Source organism: Hippoglossus stenolepis, chromosome 16 (assembly GCF_022539355.2).
Source record: "Hippoglossus stenolepis isolate QCI-W04-F060 chromosome 16, HSTE1.2, whole genome shotgun sequence".
Classification (NCBI taxonomy): domain Eukaryota; kingdom Metazoa; phylum Chordata; class Actinopteri; order Pleuronectiformes; family Pleuronectidae; genus Hippoglossus; species Hippoglossus stenolepis.
The window spans coordinates 22,125,847-22,145,693 of record NC_061498.1 but is presented as its reverse complement, the minus strand read 5'-3'; the positions used below and the strand labels follow the sequence as shown (position 1 = coordinate 22,145,693).

The following is a 19,847-nucleotide window of genomic DNA, read 5'->3' as shown; positions in this document are numbered from 1 at the left end:
ATAAGTAATTTGTCAATGTATATACACGCTTCAGGTTGTGATTATAGTCCAGTAGGATGGGTAAGGCCTGGAAAAAAACTTTTTTGAACAATGCATGACGTCGTTTTCTGACCTCATTGTGATTTTATTCTAACGTAACTTATCACATTATATATGAAATATAATACGAGATATCTTCCATCGATGTGTTTGGATTTTGTGTGAACAAACACACAAACACTGCTTGTGCATAGGGTAATTATTATTCACATTTCTAAATAATAAAGTCTTAGGGCCTGACTTTAGTACGCGCAAACCTTTAATAACTAAACTGCAAAATTACATGCAAGTGGATCTACTAATGGTGCACACTGAGGATTGCGTGCAGAATAACACACGCTGTCCATTTAGTACGTTTGCCTTAATGAAGATGCAATATCGGGCGTTTCTACCCGAGTTCGCAAAATATTGGGAGGAATAGATACAAACACTTTAATTTAGCACACGCATTGTGATTTACAAAGCCTGAAAATAATTGCGGGGATTGTGACTGCGTCCATATTTAATATGTTAGAGAGGTAGGTCGGCACAGCGTTACACACAGATGGCAGCAGCCAAACAAAACTGAGCATTCACACCCACTAAAGAACAGAATATGTACCTCAAGCCTAAAGAAAAATTAACATTAACATTCATTATGTCTTCCTATTTCCCTCTTTTTGCCAACATTACATTCTTAACTGGGGGTTTTCTTTTTCGCAAGTTACGCTTGTCTCCAGTGCGTTCATCTCGCCCGAGTGTCGTGCCTGAGCGCTCGTGCCACAGAAGGTGAACTGCCCTGCTGCTCAATATTGGTCAGAGGCATCTCTTCCACCGGCCCCCCCACCTGTTTTATTTGCAGAGGTTTTATTATGAGCTATTTTGTCTTTTGTTCTTCTTCTTATGTCCTGCCATCTTCTCTTGATTTCATCGGTTGTTCTTTTGTTTTACCCACAGCATTTACTTTCTGGCAGATACTCTCCCATATCGCGTTTCTTTGAGTTGTATGAATATTTCTTTGCTGTGGCTCAACAACATGTTTGTTTGCCTCTTCCACTAACACCTCCAATTCCATAGCATTAAAGTTTGCTTTGGGCTTGCGGTCACTCTGCTCTCCGTAATGCTCCACGGCAGAAACCAATAACGCACGCAAAATACTACTGCTTCTACCATGTTTGCACCTGTTATCATTTACACAATTATTTTTAGGAGATCACCCGGTAAACGCCCAACAACCAAAAATGCAATCTGTTATAATGCACATGCAATTTAGCACTCTTTATTTGGGATCTTAGTAGATCAGGCCCATAGAGTATATTAACAATTATACATAAATAAATTGTATTTCACTGATACTGACACAAACATGTTTAAAATGATACATCCCGAGTTAATCCCAAATAGTAACCAGTCCACTCATTCAGGGCAACTGTGTTGTGTAGCAATGTTACTCTTTCCATCCTAAGTAGGAGAGTCCATACCATTATTGTGCTTGTGTTATCATCAGGGATGCCTACAGAAAATTCTGTAACATCTGGCACAAACATTCAGTGGAACTTAAGGATCAACTACTATGAAATTTGGTGGTCAAATGTCAAGGTTACTGTTAGCTCAAAACACAATAATTCATATGCTAAGTAGAATGAAACACACATTTTCTTTGTCTTTCCTTATAATTTGACAGGTTGCTGAAGGGAAACAACTGTGAAGCAGTGATTCTAGTTTCTTTCTCTTTCTTGAATAAAGAATAATTAAATTCTGACAAAACTCTAAACATCAAATATTTTCCAAAAGCCTTTTTACTATTATCTCTTCAGGTTACATTTAATTGTCTTCCCTCCTTCTCTGGGAACATGAATGTTAGCAAAATTTCCAGAATGTCGGAAACCACTACACATTCAGCCTCGCCTCAACTCACATATTGGTTCCTGATGTCAAAAGCGATGAGATGAGAAGCTTTGTGTCACTGTTTGTTTTATTTTTTACTACTCGTGTAGGTGGATGTCACCACTGACGTGGAGCCATGCACAGATGGCTGTCACTGCGTGTGTGCACTTCTTTCCGTATGTGCCCCTGTATACCTCAGCATTGCATGGAAGAGTTACAGTCTGTCGGCCGTATGCAGCTTTTTTTCGAGCTCACACACCCACACAAATACACACACATATACACACACACAGCAGGCTGTATTTTTAGCTGACTTGGAGCCTGGTAATCGTGTGAGCAAGAGAAAGAGAGAAGGAGCAGGGAAGAGTAGAAAACATTGTCTTTCTGGTCCTCTTACACATGCTTATTGCAGCTTCCTTGCTAACATTTCGTGCCAGTTTTGGGGGTTTTCAGTCAATTGAATTATAGCCTCTCTAATGTTATTGTACCATCACTATATTAACAAACCAGCAAGAGTTTTTGCTTCAATAATCATATGTTTTGAAAAAGCAGCTCTGATGCCGTCCAAAGGACACTTCAACACTTTGTGTAACACTCACACACAAACAGACACACACACAAGCACACACAGAATAACAGGAGACTGTTGAATCCTCTCTTGTGTTTAACAGCCATCGATCTCACTCACACTGAGAGCTAAAGGACAAACACAGACTGCTGCTGTGACCCTGTATGTGTGCAGGAGCATCCATCATGTTTGGGTGTTTGCAGAATTCCTTCAGGTTTTGACTTGTTTCTTGATTTTGTCTCATGAACCATATATAACTTGTAGCTACTAATTCATGGGCTCTATGGATTAATTTTAAATGATTAGGCCCCAGCTTTTTGATTCCTTTTAATACTGTCTCACAATAAAGTTGTTTGGTGAGTGATTAATGTGAGAACTGTCCGGGAAATGAATTGCCAACCTATCACCCCGCCCATCCTTTAACATACACCTGCATGTTATGCAGGCAGGTCTCAGACCAGGCAGTGGAACTGTGCTGTGACCGGATTCAGGATTGTAACCATTATCATTAAAAGGGACATTTGTTAAGATGCTCAGCTTTTGGAGACAGTTTAATGCCCAGGGGCCTCATTTATAGAACTAAAAATGGTGTACACAAAAAAAGATTCCGATTTATAAAACCGTGCACACGTACAGCTGAAAGCAATTTTCCCTTTATAAATCACAGTCCACCTGGAAACGTGCATACGTGGATCTGCCATATATCCCTCCCCCTGCACGCCCACATTCAACCATAAATGGTCAATGCAAAGCACCTCATGCATATTTAATTATCCTGCTGACCAATGGGTTCCTACTGTGAGTCACGGCATCAAGCGATGAGAAGAACAAGCACAACTCTCTGACACTGACATCGAGGTCATTGTTAGTGAGGTGGAGGTGAAGAAAGACATATTGTTTGGTGGCCACAGCAGTGATGTCATTAATAAATAAAATACACTGATACACTGCTGCTGCTGCTGCAGATAAAACAGTGAGTGAGAGTGAGGACGATAGAAAGAACGGTGCCTGAAATAAAAAAAGATCAAATTCAAAGGTGGAGCCAAAAAAATATTTCTTCACACTGTCAGAATGTGAGCGAACTTGTTCACCTGTACATATTTGTATTGAACTGCACTACCCACATTCTATAGAATTTAACATAATTATATTTATAAGATGATTAAAAGAGGCTCTACATAGAAAGGTAAATAGTATACAGTGTTAATCATACCACACACAAACCTGTAGGCTAATAAACCAGAGTGGTGAGAACTTGTGTTTGTACTGGGATGGTTCAGTTCCATCGGGTCAGTCTGTGTAATACTGGACTCAGTTCAGCAAAAAGATCCAAGATCCCAGATCTATAGAATCTATATCAGCTGATTAGTCATCATCATGGGACCAAAAATCGATGTGATCACTGAACACTTGTTTCCTCTCAATCCTTCAGTGTCACGGCAGTATTTATATATAAATAGAGATATATAAATATATATGTTAAAAGCAGATTGGACAGATTACTTCACATGTGGGATCCTAACCTCCACTCTGGGATATTTTTTGGAATAGTTTTTCTTTATTTTTTGTGAGTGATCTCCAGTGCGCTCTGTGTGCCTGTTGGCACAGTCACGTTCACTGCAGAGATTTTACACACACTCGTCCTTGATGATTCACACAGTGTTAGAAGATATTATTAAAAACTATTAATGACTCGGCTCTGCAACTCCACTGTTTAATGGAATCTGAACATAATTTGCTCTAAGTTGTTTTATATCTTTTTCAAATGAAGGTTCTTATGGAACTGTTTTGTCACGCTGACACAAATAACGCTGTTGGTTTTAATGTTATTGATAAAGTGGATCAATAATCTGCTTCAGTTCACCTCCTCACATCTGCATCGTCATTTTCCCATCTCCAAAATGTTCGCACACATGAGTGAGAGTTAGCGTGGAAGTGCGCACATTCTCCCGTCAAGTTTGTTTTTATAGATCCCAAAGTTTGCCTGGGAAATGGCGTATGCAAGTTTCAGGCCCCGTTTGGTGTGTACGCAGCGGTTATAAATGAGGCCCCTGGATTTTATAATATCATTTCTATGTTGTAATCAGGCTGCACGTTCACATAGACACATGATGTGTGCACACACTGATCTACCAACTGTGGTACTATTGTAAGGTTACCAGTGAATATGATTGCTTTAACAGATTTAGTTCTGAGTGAATACAACTGTTCCATGATGTGTTTACTTTACGTTTCTTTTAGTGCCCTAGCTGTCAGGTCATAAATGCAGACTGCTGGAAACTCCACTGACCACCATGGTCCACTGACGGGGGCTGAGCTAAGAGACTACACAAGGGAGGGAGGGGCTCTGTCTTTGGTCCCATCAGCACTTTGCAGTTCTTTTGGAAAGACATTGCTTTCTACACAGCCATCATTTGGGTATAAGCGTGTGATGAACTATGAAGATCCAGGTCCTTCCTGCAAACATTGCGCATTCAATTCATATTGAAATGTATTTGAGACAATGAAATATTTGAACTGAACTGAACTAAATGACATGATTTGAATCAGTATAGTGGTTTGTGGTTTCCACCTCTAGAAATCATCCATGCCTCTACAATGGAACTCCTGCATAGAGGGAAGCCTACTAGGGAATATGAATTCTGGCGAATCCAGAACACAAAATCTTAAATAACTCCAGATATACAGAAAATATACTGCTGCTTTTATTGTCAAGAAAACTATAAGGAGGTAGTATAATGTGATCATAGATGCTGGAGGGGCTTTTATGCATCTTTCATTTGTTTCCTTTATTCTGTCTTTTCCAGCAGACAGATGATGCCGCTCAGACGGACAGTCAGCCACCAACACAGTGTGTACCTGAATGCACAGATAACAAGGCCCAACCCAAGAGACTTCATGTCTCCAACATCCCCTTCAGGTTCAGAGACCCAGATCTCAGGCAAATGTTCGGCGTAAGTACAGTGTATATCTGATGCGCATGCAGAAATGTAAGAAATGTCAGGTAAATTTGTATATTTTTGAAGTTTATATATGTGAGGTTTTATTTTGGTTAACAATCACGACATTGAATTGATGACATGAAAATGAGATTCAAAACTATAATTGAGCCAGCATTAATGTTTTGCTTGTCTCTCTACAGCAATTTGGCAAAATCTTAGATGTGGAAATCATCTTCAACGAGCGCGGCTCCAAGGTACATGATACTTTTTAATTCTTAATCTTTTTTTGATTTTGTATTAACTGTTTCTGGCTCTCCTATATTGTGTCAGCTTTAAGGTGAGTCTGTACGACCTGGAAATCACAGATGTTCACGCGGGTCTTCGCCCTTTAGCTATTTCGTTATCTTCTTGGGTAAGCTGTAGTCTGTGGTGCTTCAGCACTTACCATTTGGAGCACTTATATGAAAATGATTGTGGAGATGACATTGTGTGAGATAGTGGTGGGAGCAGAAAGGCGTTTTCAGTGGCTACAGTAGTAGGTACATTTTGAAACAGTAGTGGTAGTGCATATTCTCTTTGTCAGTTTTTTTCAGGTATTCCTCCCATCCTTTGATTGTATTAGGCAGAGGAATTATTACATTATTTCATTTGAGCTATAACAGGTGATGTGTATGAGCACAGGACAGGGTGCAATCTCAACACAGAATGACCCCAGCCAAACCAGGATTCATATCGTCTAGCTGTGAGGCGACTCCTGATCATTTTCTTAAAAACCTATCAAAATTAGTTTGGGACCCTTAACTGTCCTTCACATCTCATATAATCAGGACAATTGTCCAACCTCTTTTTCATAAGTACAACAAGATAAGTGCGTTCAATGATACCTACAGTGATAAAACACATTATTGAGGGATGCTGGTATTGATGACAATGTTGTAGGTTGATGTTCAAAGTTAAGTATATAAATAAAGTTTCCACTCTATTTCCTTAACAACCCAGAGTCATGGCTGATCAATACTGGTATATTACAATGTCCTCATTAGAACATTCTTCTGTTTAACTGAGCTTCAATGTTGTTCATCAAGGATGACGTTCCTGAAGCCCTATGAGACAAATTGTGATTTGTGAATATGGGCTATACAAATAAAAAATTTCACTTTCGTCTTAATGTATTTTTAGGTTTGGCTATTGTTCTTTGCTTCCTAATATAACAGTGTTTTTTTTTTCTTAGTGCCATTAGCAAAACCATAAATAACTTAGTTCTCCCTTCATTCTTTTGTTGAATTTAATTTCCTATGTAATTACTTCATTAGAGGGAACCAATTTGCTTTACAACTATGCAATATAGGTAGACAATTTACTGCATGTTTAACATTTACATGCAGTTGTGACTCACCCCTTGAAAGCATTTATTTTTGAAACATGTTATCAAAATCCTTAAGGCCTAAGTGTAATTGTGCAGTGTAGGCAATGATAAACCATGGAAGTCTTCAATTCCAATAATTTCCTTTTTTTCTTTTCTTGCTCATTTACTTTATTTGATGACTATCCTATATCAATAATTGTTGTTACCCTGAACAGCTATTTACATCTAATGTATGCAAATAACATTAGCATGTGTCGCTAACTATATACAGAGCTAATGAGTTGCTAGCTACATTATTTTATAGAGTTACAGGTCATCAGGTTATGCGACCTAAGTGCATATTTAAGAACTATTATTGGATATTGGAATGTAAAAACTGAAGTAGAAGGTGAACATTTTGATCCATTGTGTTCCTATTGATGTAAGCCACAGTTCACTGTAATGTTGAATACAATTTTTAGAATATAATGTGAATGTTGTTCTTGCTTCTCTCTGTCTGGCATGCAGGGTTTTGGATTCGTAACATTCGAGCACAGTGTGGATGCCGACAGAGCCAGGGAGAAATTACACGGCACCGTGGTAGAAGGTCGTAAAATAGAGGTGCATGTTCTCAAATATTTATCTGGACTTCTACCCCCCCTCTGTCCCCCTTTACATTTTTTGTGTATGTGTTTTTGTATCTGTGTGGGTCTGCGTGTGTGTGTGTGTGTTTGACAAGTCTACTGCCATGTCCCATTTTGCCATCTTTCTCATGACATCAAACTGAGTCTAATCATTTCCCTTTTCTTTTTCTAGCAGTTTCATTAACCAAAACACAAGTAAATGTTGAACTTGTCCATCATTATTGTATGTAAGAGACTTATTTTTTTTTGTTAGTTTACTTTTTTTTTTCATTTTCCTATTTTAATTGATTTTATACTGTGAAGGACCTTACCAGAGGTTTAAAAGTGAAAATCTACACTACCCAGCCCATTGACAAAGATGTAATAAATGCTTAAAAAAGAAAGCAACTCAGTTCCAGTCCTGAAATTTTGCTTATCCATGGACAGAGGAAGTGCTTAGGAATTTGAAGACACAGGGAGAGCGAAATGCAAGGTTTACAACTTACCAGACTCAGTGGAATGACATTACATTAGGCTCTTTCAATATCTTGTGTCCACTCAATGGACTAAACACAAGACACCACTAACCTATAACTTATTACTGGTGTCAACTACTTTCCACCAAACACTCAATAAACTCATACTAGTCATCCTATTCATTCTCTCCACATTTTAACTCTGGACCATTTTGTAGAATCTGCACAGTCCAGAATCGAGTCTGGACCATGGGGACTTTACTACATGGGCTGCACTTCAGGAGGGAATTACATTACTTTTAAATGACTTGGAAGATTTGGCAATGAGCAACAATGGGTTGGGGCATTAGAAAGTTAACACCCAAATACCTAAACTTAAAAACAATTGCTTTTTTGCACCACGTTTGGGTTTGCTTCCATCTATCACATTTGCAATGCTCCATTCGAAAAACCTTCATACAGATATAAATTAATATATTTCTATGATTATACCCTTAAAAAAACTGTAGTTCCCTGGTACCACCTCCATCCCCTTATCCTGGTTAATGTAGGCAACAGCAGGCAAAGGAAGGTACCACAAATTCCTCCTCACTAGCCCCAATCTCTGCTGTCGAGCTCTTTCTGAGCAACTCTAAGGCATTTCTAATGGTGATATGTAGTCCATCAAGTGTGTTCTGAGTATCCCGGTCTTAATGTCTCAAAGGATATTAATATGTGGCTGAGGGGGCAGAGCGGTCGCCATCTAACCAGAAGGTCGGCAATTCGGTCCCAGTCTTCCCCATCTGCATGCTGAAGTGTCCTTGGGCAAGATACTGAACCCCGAATTTCCCCTCATAGAAAAAGTGCTGCCCATAGATGCACTGTGTGCATGAATGGGTGAATGGCAACAAATTGTACTGTAAAGCACTTTGAGTGGTCATCAAGACTAGAAAGGCCCTAGATAAATACAAACCATTTACCAATACAGGCCCACAGCAGTACCAGTTCCAGACCTCCAGATTCTGTAGGAAAACTGCCATCATTATTTTTGCCACATAGCAATGTGGGCCCATAGATGGACCTTCACCCCTGTACCTACTCACTTCCCTACCTCCTCCTATTACTAGATCGTATTAACCTTAAGAACACAGGAATGAAACCATGTATTTATGAGAAACAGACGGCCCTATAGTGATATATTCCTGTTGCTCTTACCTGTGCCTCCTCTCTTTTTTATGAATTTATTACACATAGCTTTGGGGCATTATTTGTTGATTTGGAACTACAGAAGTTCTTCCCAGGCACCTTGCGCAGTCTCCTACATACTGGACCTTCTTCTTTCCCTCAATCATTCTCCTTCTCAAAACTACAATGTTTATCTTGTGGCTCTAGCAGGTCATAGCCCTTTCCCTGTTTTAGAATTTGACCAATTATCCACTGATTTGCCTGACCTTTGAGAACACATTCTCATAGTTAATTGTTTTGAGCCACATTAGCCCTTTACATCCTTGTTGCATACCAACTAAAGCTCACTACTGTATCTAACACAATTTGCTATTGTGATCCAAAGAACACACATCAGCAGAATTCATTGTCACAACTCCCTATTGAAGACCTAAAAAACTCTGGTCAATGTGAATTTGAAAGTTCAGGCTTCTTCTGTAAACACCTCCTACAGGAGGAGGCTTCCACAAGACAAAGTCAAATACTTAAGTCCAAGGTACCACTAAATGCACCCAACCACCCAATACTCCCATTCAATTTTCATAATGGCACCTAAACTATATCTGAGCAGAGCTGTTTGTCCTTATATGCTTTCTTTTTTGTTTTATCCTTTTGTGTGAAACCAGTTAAGTTCAACCTGCTTTTGTTAGATGGAAACATACTCACACCACCAGATAGATTTCTTCAGGAACAAATATGATCAGGTAAAAATTAAAGCCAGGATTAAACCACAAATTTACCAAATATTTGTTCATGTTTTGTCAAATTCTTCCCATCAAAAGTATGAATGAGCTAGTAGCAGTTGCTCTTTTCAATAACTACGAATAGATTAGTAAGATGCTGAAGAATTCAAATGTAATAAATTTGATCCAAAATGGAATAATTAGCTGAGGCATATTTATGTGATTGCTAAGCAGATTAGTGGCTGTTTTTTGCATCGACCTTTGGAGATAATCAGATCTGTTAAAAGTCTACATCACACCGAATTATATCATTTCAGTTTTTGAGTATTCAGATTTGACTGAATTAGGATTCTGAAGACCATTTCTATCTCAACTCATATAAATCTAAAATACCTTCCCGATTTAGGAGTTGAATTTCTTGGAGCCACAGTAAATAGTTAATTGTCCACCTCCTGTTGTACTGTCAGTCTTTTCCAAATGTGACTTAAGAATAATTATCAGCTAATTAATTTCCAGCCCCAATACATTATCCACTTGTTAGAAGTGAAAAATAGAGAGAAGATCTTTCAGTCTACTTTCTGGATTGTTGCTCATCTAATTGCTCAACTATAACAGCAATTATCCTTAAAGTTATTCAAATCCTCTGGATTGCCATGCCCTCATGTTTGCAGTGACAAAGTTCGATTATCTATGTTAATTCTTCTCAGCCTCCACCCATCGGCCCAACTCTCTGCAATGCCCAGAATATCTTTGTATGACCCAAATTAATTTTCAACATCTCTAAATAATTTCAATGATATACATTTCGCACTGATATTAAGACTGCATATTTCTTTATTTTTCTATTTACGTAGTTGACAAAGAAACACAAACCTCCTGACTTGGGTAATGATAAATATTCTTTTATATATAATATTTTTATTAAAACAATCAAATTGGCCTCAAGAATGAAAGAAATCAGTAATTGTTAAAATAATAAGAAGGTTAAGTTGCTGCCCTAATGAATTAATACCATGATCCCACAGCTGCAGGATTTTTGCACTACTTCAAGTAGCGAAGCACATGAATCACTGGCAGTGACAATAATAGATGATAAAGCAATGGCTCAGATTGCATCAAAATATGAAATGACTAGAATGGCACTCCAACGGTCCACTAAGATTCAATCACCAAACTGAACCTACTCAGATATCAATGACCTAAATATTCCTGATTTTCTTAATCAAGATGCATTATTTCCTGGGAAATTTGTAAAAATGTCCAAAAAAAGCTCCACTCCTTTGTCCGGATCCAAAGTTAAATGCATAAGATGAGATTTTGGTCCAAGTGTGATGGATGACGACAGCTTGTCTGGACAAAATGGTGGGAGGTAAACTTTAAGAAACTGCTGCTATACAGAGAGCTGAAAGAGAGTTTGTGCACTGGAATGATTGCAAAACTTTCTTGGCCACCTGAGTAAGATGCTGCTTATTCCTTTTTCATCCCCTACTCCCCCACCATCTTTCCAACGGTAGCTTGTTTAGGGCCCCATCCAACACAGTTACAGCGGTAACAGTACACAAACAAGTGGGAGGGGCCAAAGGTTTGGGAATGGTAAGTGTGGGCGAGCAAGCCATTCTGCCAGCATTTCCTCTCACTCTTCCTCTCTCTTTGGAACGTTTGCAACGCTAAAACTCACGTTACATTTCTTTTTGAATTGTGGTTGGGTTGATGCTGTATATTGACATACATATTTTCTTGCGTGTCAGCGTGTGTCCATTCACTAAGTGTTCTCCTAAAGCTGCGTGTGCGAGCGATACTGACTGAGACATGAATCCGTTTGCACATCACAGATTGTTGGAAACCCATTTATTTATTTTGTTTCATTTTGGAAGACAATGCACCCTTATTTTTTAGTTCGCTGTTGTTTGAATTTGGAATGATTTGATTGGTGGATTGATTGACGTGGTTGGTTTATTTCAGTAGTATCTGTTTTCTTAGGTTGAATTTTTGAATTTAAGATTTATTTTTGCAATGACTTTGAAAGGCTGTTGTCTGAGTGTGAATGCTTTGTGTTGCTTTCGTCACAACAGTTCTTCTCATGTTTTATCGGTTGACTGAACCTTGCATAATGCTCCCGACATATTCTCATCTAGTAGCCCACTGACATTTTCTTTGTATTTTCCCCTCCTTTTTCTCCCCACCGCATGCATCTGTACATTTACAAAACATCATTTTGCCAAGTGCATCAGTTTTTTTAATTACTTTTATCTGTATGTTATTGAAATGTCACTAGAATTGGGGAGCGCATGCTGGAAAATGTCATAAAATAGAAAATATGCAAATGAGAAAGAAAACTGATTTGATTTGGATGTGTTTTAAGCGTTTCTGAATGCAATTTCGAAAACACACGGGTGACATGGGTGTTTGCCATGACACACTATACTGTTTTCTTTGTTTACATCTCTGGGAAACTTTGCATGAAGATTTACTCTAACATGTACTGTATTTACTACTGACTTATACGTATCATAACTTATGGAGCTCTCTCTTTACGTGCTGTAGGTCAACAATGCAACAGCCAGAGTAATGACAAATAAGAAGACAGTCAACCCATATGCAAATGGTAAGGTCCATGTTTACAGGGTTACAGTGACTATAAAATAAGAAATATTCAACCACATACTTTTTCAGGTTTTAGGGTTTTACAACATTGAATTAATTGAATGTGACTACTGACCCTGATCAACAGACAATAACCCCTTACTTTTAAAGTGATAACAGATAACGTGATCTACACCGATTATAAGTTTTGATTACAAAATATGTGTTTGCACAAGTATTTACTCCCCCAGGACACAGTAAAGGTAAATACCTTTGACCATGACCAGCAAGTCAAGTAACCTTGGAAAAAGTAATTGAAAAGCTCAAGTCAGAGAATGAAAACAAGAACACCTTCAAGTGAATGAACATCTCCAGTTCAGTTAAATCAGTGTATGGAATTCTGTCAAAATATCACCTACATCCAAGGCTTGTGATGAAGGGAAAAAGTCTGAAGAGGTAAAAAAAAAAAACAGCAATACCTATAGTATTTTTTTTAAAGTTATTGTTAGATCAACACTTTTCGGCTTATTAGGGTTAGGAGGCCAGAGTTTGAAAAGGATACATTGGAGATGGAGAAGTGAGAGGAAGTGCTGGTGGCAGCATCATGCTGGGGATGTTTTTCTGTAGTTGCTCCTAGAAGCCTCTTGAGGTAGGAAAACATGATACATTTTTTAAGAAGCCTGTGAATAGGGAGGGGGTTTGTTTTCCAGACAAAGAGCCCTAACATAAAACCAAAGTTACACAACAGTGTTTCAACCTCTAAATTCATTGGTGTTTCTTCAAACATTCCTATATGCCTCACTTCTTTGGCCATCTGGCTACAGGGCATAGAAAGCCACATGTTCCAAAATTCACCTCTGTATGTCAATGAAGCCTGTGATGTTTTAATATATAGTTAATAATGTAGTTCATACCGTGTTGTCTTACACAGGCTGAAACTTCTCATAGACTGACACCTACTGCACACAACGCACAGTAATCACTAATCAAATTCAGTTGCTAGTGTATGTTGAAGTGTGGTTATTGCACACAAACTAATGGCTTTTAGAACGTACCTTCTTTTGGAAGTCACAGCCCCACTTCACCTTTTCTCAGCTATGACTACAGCAGCTAAATGTTGTGGTTTCACAGGGAAGCACAACACCTGTGAGATCTTCCCGAGTCGGAAATTTGTCTAGAAAACTGCGCTAATGGTCAAGGCAGTTGAGGTAACTACATGAAGTTCCCTCTTCAGTCTCAGCTTTTCTTTGGACAGCTAACTTGACTGTATCTTGATCAATTACCTATTCAAAGCTTTTGTTGGCTGAGCTGGTGTGATCATTCCCATGAAATGAGTCAGGATGTAACATTGTTCCAGGTCGAATCATGTCGTATTAATGTATCAAAAAATAACAGTAATATCCTGGAACGTCTGAGTCTAACTCCAGATCTATCAAGAATCTGTTAACGCCTGTGCATCCCTGTGAAATGCGACAGAGCTTGCTAAGAAGAATGTGGATGATTGCTTAGTGCCCAGATGTACAAAGGTTATAGAGTCCTGTCCACTATCAAAGCTTCAGTTGGTGCCAGAGGGCCATCTACTGAATAAACAAACATGTCATTCAGATTTGTAATTAATTTAGACTTCATAGAAATAGCTCTTTAGATAAAGGGCCATTTTCTTTTGATATTTGCCCTCTGAAGTAAGAATACTATAAATACTGTATGTGTACATTAAACATGCATTTGCCTGGATTTTAATTAGATGTAGTTTTGTTGTAGCCCTCTGAGTCATCACCCATATCTCGGATTTATCTGGTCATTCAAAAACATGGCTTTGTGCTCATTGTACCCATTTCTCCTGTTTGGAAAGAAACGACTGAGCCAGTTTAAGCTTTGAAATTAAAATGAGGTTGTCATTTGTTGATTACCCGAAAAATAGACACATAAATGGCAATGAGCATGGAATGATGAGTGATACTTGAGGCTATGCTAACCACACGCCACTGTTAAAATGTGCCTGTCCTATTCACAAAATCAGAAAACTAGCCTGTTGGAGGTAATGTTTTGTTCTTACAAATTCACAAAAGAAACATTCTGTTCAGATCACAGTTGACACAACAATTCCTCGAGTCCTTCGTAATACACTCAGCAGGTTTGAAGTAGATCAATGCTTGTCAAGAAAACTGAAGGACAGACAGACAGATTGATTTCTGGATTTATTAGCAGGATACATTTCCAGGTAGATCCAAATTCATTCAGGACATATGGAGCATGATAAATTACTGCTCTGTCTCTTACGTATTGTCTGTTACTTTGTCCCACTGTCTTTCTTGTTTAAGGCTGGAAGTTAAATCCAGTGGTCAGCGCTGTCTACAGCCCAGAATTCTATGCAGGTAAGAGGACATGCCCTTCTCCTTTGTCATTATCTTCCCCCATTCTTCAGTGTTTTTTCCACATCTTCATTTGTCCTCCTCAACTCCATCCCGATTTTTATTTTGACCTTCATCACTTCTTTCTATTTACTTCAAAGCAACATGCAACCAAGCAAATCTGTTTACAGAGCAGAACTGTGCTGAATTGCACAAATGTAACAATAAACGGTCATCTCTCCTGCAAAACATACACACACTGCACTGTCCCCACCCACAGACTCTCTGCAATCTTGGCCATCCCACCATTTACCTTGCCCAACCCTTAACCGACTTCCCAGCCCCCAGCCTGTAATTAACTATGGCCATTAAGGTAAAAAAAAAGTACCTGTATTTTGTGATAAGAGGAACAAAGATAGATAAAAGAGTGTGCCAGAGGGGAGGAGGAATGATGGAAAGTAAAGGACAAGAGAGAAGAAAATCTAATTGTTCATTTCTGCAAGGACATTAAAAGGTATGAAATATATTTTGTAAATTAAAATCTATATTTGCACTTTCTGCAGACAGTCGTTTGCCTAATTCACCCCCATGTTCTTTTAATTACAAAATGCCTTTGTATTGATTTACCTTTATCTCACCTTTCAAGTACCCTAAATACCATTGGGGCATGTTTGTTTTTGTGTATGTGCACATGTGCATAGAGTGCACAAGCTTTTCAGTCTGTTTCTGTATTGGTATTTATGTTATTAAGTTTAGAATTGCCAGCTTTGCTTTTAGTTCAGTATCAGATGTTGTCTCCCTTCACACTAGCATACCTGGAAAAAATATCACATTGTTCGACACGATTGTTCCTGATAAAGTCCAAATCACCACACGATGTCCTGATCTTTAATAGATCTTCCCACCAATATGTCCACTTGCTGATCATCAGACGAGCTAGCCAATACAAATACAATGAATCCAAGCTGCTGCAGCGGCACCACCATAAGGGTGTTTTCCTGTCGTAAAGTCACAAAAAAATACTTGAGATTCCTTGGTCTTATCTTGTTTGAAGTTAACCAATGCTTTTTGAAGAATTGACAAATAGCAACCTTAAATAAAAATTGTATCAGATTGCATCATATCGCTCTATCGGACTGAAACCTCTAGGGTTGTAGCATTTCCAGTATTTGGCTGATTGGGCTTATATAATATGGAAACATTTCCGTGATATTAGTTATTGGGTCAAGTTTTACATTTTTAGTTCAAGGCAATCTGAACATTAGGTAGAAGGTTTATTAACTAATCAGTAGGACCCTGGTTCTTTGTTCCTTGGACAGATTCTGAGCCCTTAACTGCTTCGGAAGCTGCATCATCAGTGTGTGTGTGTGTGTGTGTGTGCATGTGTGTGGTTGATTGAATTAGAACATAAATTGTAAAGTGCTTTGAGTGGTCAACAGACAAGAAAAGCATCCCGTATAAATGTAAATCATTTACCATATAAGACAATCTTTGAAGCCACATGCAGCAATTTAAAGGTTTTGAACTTATGTGTACACAGGAAAACAGTCAAATGGCCTAAACCTAAGCCACAATCAGCAAACAGCAAGTAAAAATGGAAGCTTATGTTGAAGGTAGGTTATGTCAGTAGTGTTAAGTGATACATCACAAAAAGCTGTGAAACTCTAGATGACATTAGCATTTCAATCTTGGATTGAAGGTACAAACTGTTCTTCTATTTCTAGTTGGGGAATAAAAATCAAGAGAAAGAATGAAGAGAGAGAGAGAGAGAGCACGGGGAGAGGGTGGTAGTGGAGTGGAGCTATTGCACGGTATTGTTATTAACTTATCATCAATCTTAATGGGGGGCGACTGACACAAAGCTTAATTTGAGAGCTCGGGAGAGTGAAGGTTGAGAAGGAGATCGAGGTGCCATTTCCAACCCTAATTATACATCTCTTCCAAAAGGAGATCTAATAAAATGCTAATAGAAACAGTGAATCATTCATTGACCTGATGAAAAATGGAGGGTTTGAGCCAAAGGATAAGAGTTTCCCAAAGAGAGACAAGGAGAGGAGTGAGGCTGGTAATTGTTCCTATTCATCTTTTGTCACCTTGATTTTAGGGCCGAGTGGCCCTGGCCACCCTTAAAGTCACACTGATGACTCTTTCCATAACTACTCTTCTTTGCTCTTAATACGGAGCTTGGTGTATACAATAGCAAGAAGTAAAGCACCGGCCATGCATTCCTCTTTAGGAGATAATATGCATCATTTTCTGTTCTCTGTCTCCAGTACCAGGTTTTCCCTACCCAGCAGCCAGTGCAGCAGCAGCGTACAGAGGAGCCCACCTACGGGGACGAGGAAGGACAGTATACAATACGTTTAGGGCAGCTGCTCCGCCTCCCCATATTCCAGCTTATGGAGGGTGAGCATCCTTTGTCATTCTTGTCCTGTTGTCTTTGCTTCCTCTTTGGTCTCTCCTGTCTTTCCCTTCCCCAATGAAAAGTTCTGAATATCTGTGCTCAGAGTCAGTAGAGTGATGCATGCCACGTCTCGTCCGATATGACATTGCACTCCCCAACTTCCACAGAATGCTTAGTCCACCAATAGGCATGTGCCTTTGTACCTTTGCACGGAATCATGGCGGACAATTTGACCTTGTACTGTGGTGCTATTGGGTGAGGCCAACTTCATGGAGAAATGGGAGGTACTCCATTTTTTTTCCAGTCTACCCAGAATGCCCCCAAAGAAGAAAGGAAAAAAACTAACAAACCAAAACCATCTTCCAAGCCCCAGCAGCAGTTCTGGCTGAGCCTCCAAGGCTGAATCCCCTAAACAAAAGCAAAGGAGAGCTGTGTATTATGGGTAGTCTTATCTGATTTACCATTATTATGTTGATTCTTTTTATTTATTTAGATTTCTATGACTGCAAGCAGATGAACACTAAGGAGGTTGGTAGGGAATCTATTTATAAGAATGGGAGCAGGATTTGTTTTCCTCTGCTCACACTTATTAGGTTTAAAAAAAAATGTCCCTGAATTTCCAGAAAATTGCAATTAAATATGCATTTCTATTCACTGCTCTAATGTAGATATAAGAAGTTGAATGCAATGATCGCACAAAAATAGGAGCCAATAAGATAACGTCATTAAATGTGAACAACTAAAAGTAAATTAATTTGTATTTGAACTAAATGACAAAATCCACAAAATCCAAAATAAATGTAGAATATTTTTAAAGGGCCCATATTGTGTAAAATACATTTTCTGGGCTTTTACTATCCGTAATATCTTGAAGGGGTCAGTAGGGACCCTCAAAGTATGAAAACAGTCACTTAGTGGACTTTTTCACTCAGTCCATTCTAAGAAATATAATATCGAAACGTCTCGTTTCGTACTTCCTCCCCCGTATGAGTCATACGGGATCGCATTCGTCTGTCAGCCCCACCCAGCTGGACCAGTCCAGCCACTGAACCCACCACCCCCGCTCCCCACCACCACCACCCCTCCACACCAAACGCGACACCAAGCAGACATGTTGCTGAGCTAGCAGCTTGTTAGCTACCACAGGCTAACCAAAACAAACAACACTGAAGAAACACTGCAGCGTGGAGGGATGCAAGGAAGAGAATGTGTCTGTGCACATTCCTCCTAAGAACGTTACTGTTCGAGACCAGCGGTTACGCATTATTTCTTCTGACGTGCCGTGTCGGTGTGCTCAGTACGGAGTAAAGTCTACGTTACTCCGTATTGAAACTCCATTGGGAAACTCCGTACTGTAACTCAGGACGTTACTCCTACATTGGCCAACTGTCCTGCTAAAACTTGAACAAACATGAGGACGGTGTAACTTAGCATTCAGAAACATCCAGTGTTTACAGCCAGAGAGCGTCAAATGCGCCAGAATGAGACCGGTGATAGGCCTGGTCGCGTGTCACTCTGTCTGCTGCTCCAGAGAGAGGCAGAAGAGAGGACATGGAAATACACATTGCAGCAGTTTTTTTTACTTTAAACCACTGATATATCATCTTAGGGGTACCAATACCTCAAATTATATCCCAGAAAGATGTAAAATATGGGGCCTTTAACATACAGTATGCCAAGAAATATTGTAATGTGACAGCACACTTTGCTTTAGTTATATCATATGGTTCATAGGATTGCTCCTGAAATGATTCCCACAATAGAGGCAGCAGATAAGCCGCAGACAATCTGTTAAAATAATCACTGTTGAAAATTAAATAACTTCCCCCTGTGATATGACAATGCTATGTTAAAGGTTTGGTTAGGTGTGAGGCACAAAACAACATGGGCAAAATGATGGCTTGGGTTTGAATATGTCCTATGCTAAGGTTAAAGTACCTTTGTGATCGGGGTTAAAAGTAGCAACATTATTAGTCAATTGGGAATGAGAATCAAATAGCTGTTCTTTACAGTTTAACTAACCCTTTGTTCCACCCAACATCCTCTCTTCACAGACTTTATCACTGCATGTAATAAAGCCTGATTTCCTCCTTTGCTCCCATTATAGTTACTTCAGGCACTAGAAGAAAAGTGTATTTTTGGGGCTTTTCACACAACCAATGCCAGTGAACAATACAGCTTAACTTTGGGCTGTAATAGGCTAATTGCACAATCGACCAAAGGGTTCACTTTTTATGGGAGGACAGTACACTCTACACTCCATATGTGAATCTTTGACAACACTGCCATTATGAGCATCCCTCCAGGCAGATGAACCGTCACATAGGATAAGGAAGATAGGAGTTTGGGAGCATGATCTTGACAAAGAGATATCTGCCACAGATTGTACTTTCATTAACGCGGCTGCACTACGTAATTGCTCCGGTGGCAGTAGATTGTGAATTATTGATGTGGACCATGATGTATTTTTATTAAAACTGCTTGTCTCAAGTGGCATTGAGTTGGCTCCGAACGTGACATATAGCCAGGAAACTACGTTTTGTTTGTGTGTGTGTGTTCCCTGATGTCTTTAAGGGAGCCTGACACAACATCGTGTCAATAAGCCAATATGTGCATAGAGCTGTGCTACAGTCCCACAGAACACATTTTAATGAGTGAAACAGCTCTCTGGGCCACCTTGGCATTTAAGTTGTTACCAGTTATTAGAGACAATGAAACTGGAAGCTTGGTCTTCTTAGAACCTCTTCAAATTAAACACAGCAGT

General features: G+C 39.1%; 1 protein-coding gene across 14 annotated transcripts in view; it reads left to right on the top strand.

The window, feature by feature from the left end:
- The window catches only part of rbfox1 (RNA binding fox-1 homolog 1), a 108,399-nt gene that overhangs the window by 68,917 nt on the left and 19,635 nt on the right, over nucleotides 1–19,847 (top strand). For 13 of the 14 annotated variants that reach the window (XR_004698562.2, XR_004698561.2, XM_035180492.2 and 10 more), the window contains 6 exons: nucleotides 5,281–5,427; nucleotides 5,616–5,669; nucleotides 7,289–7,381; nucleotides 12,290–12,350; nucleotides 14,650–14,703; nucleotides 16,953–17,085. Coding sequence is in view for 12 of the 14 variants with exons in the window: in XM_035180492.2 (XP_035036383.1) it covers nucleotides 5,281–5,427; nucleotides 5,616–5,669; nucleotides 7,289–7,381; nucleotides 12,290–12,350; nucleotides 14,650–14,703; nucleotides 16,953–17,085 (542 nt within the window). In the remaining 2 variants the exon portion in view is untranslated. The remainder of the gene's footprint in view (nucleotides 1–5,280; nucleotides 5,428–5,615; nucleotides 5,670–7,288; nucleotides 7,382–12,289; nucleotides 12,351–14,649; nucleotides 14,704–16,952; nucleotides 17,086–19,847) is intronic. The other variant, XM_035180483.2, reaches the window with a different exon arrangement.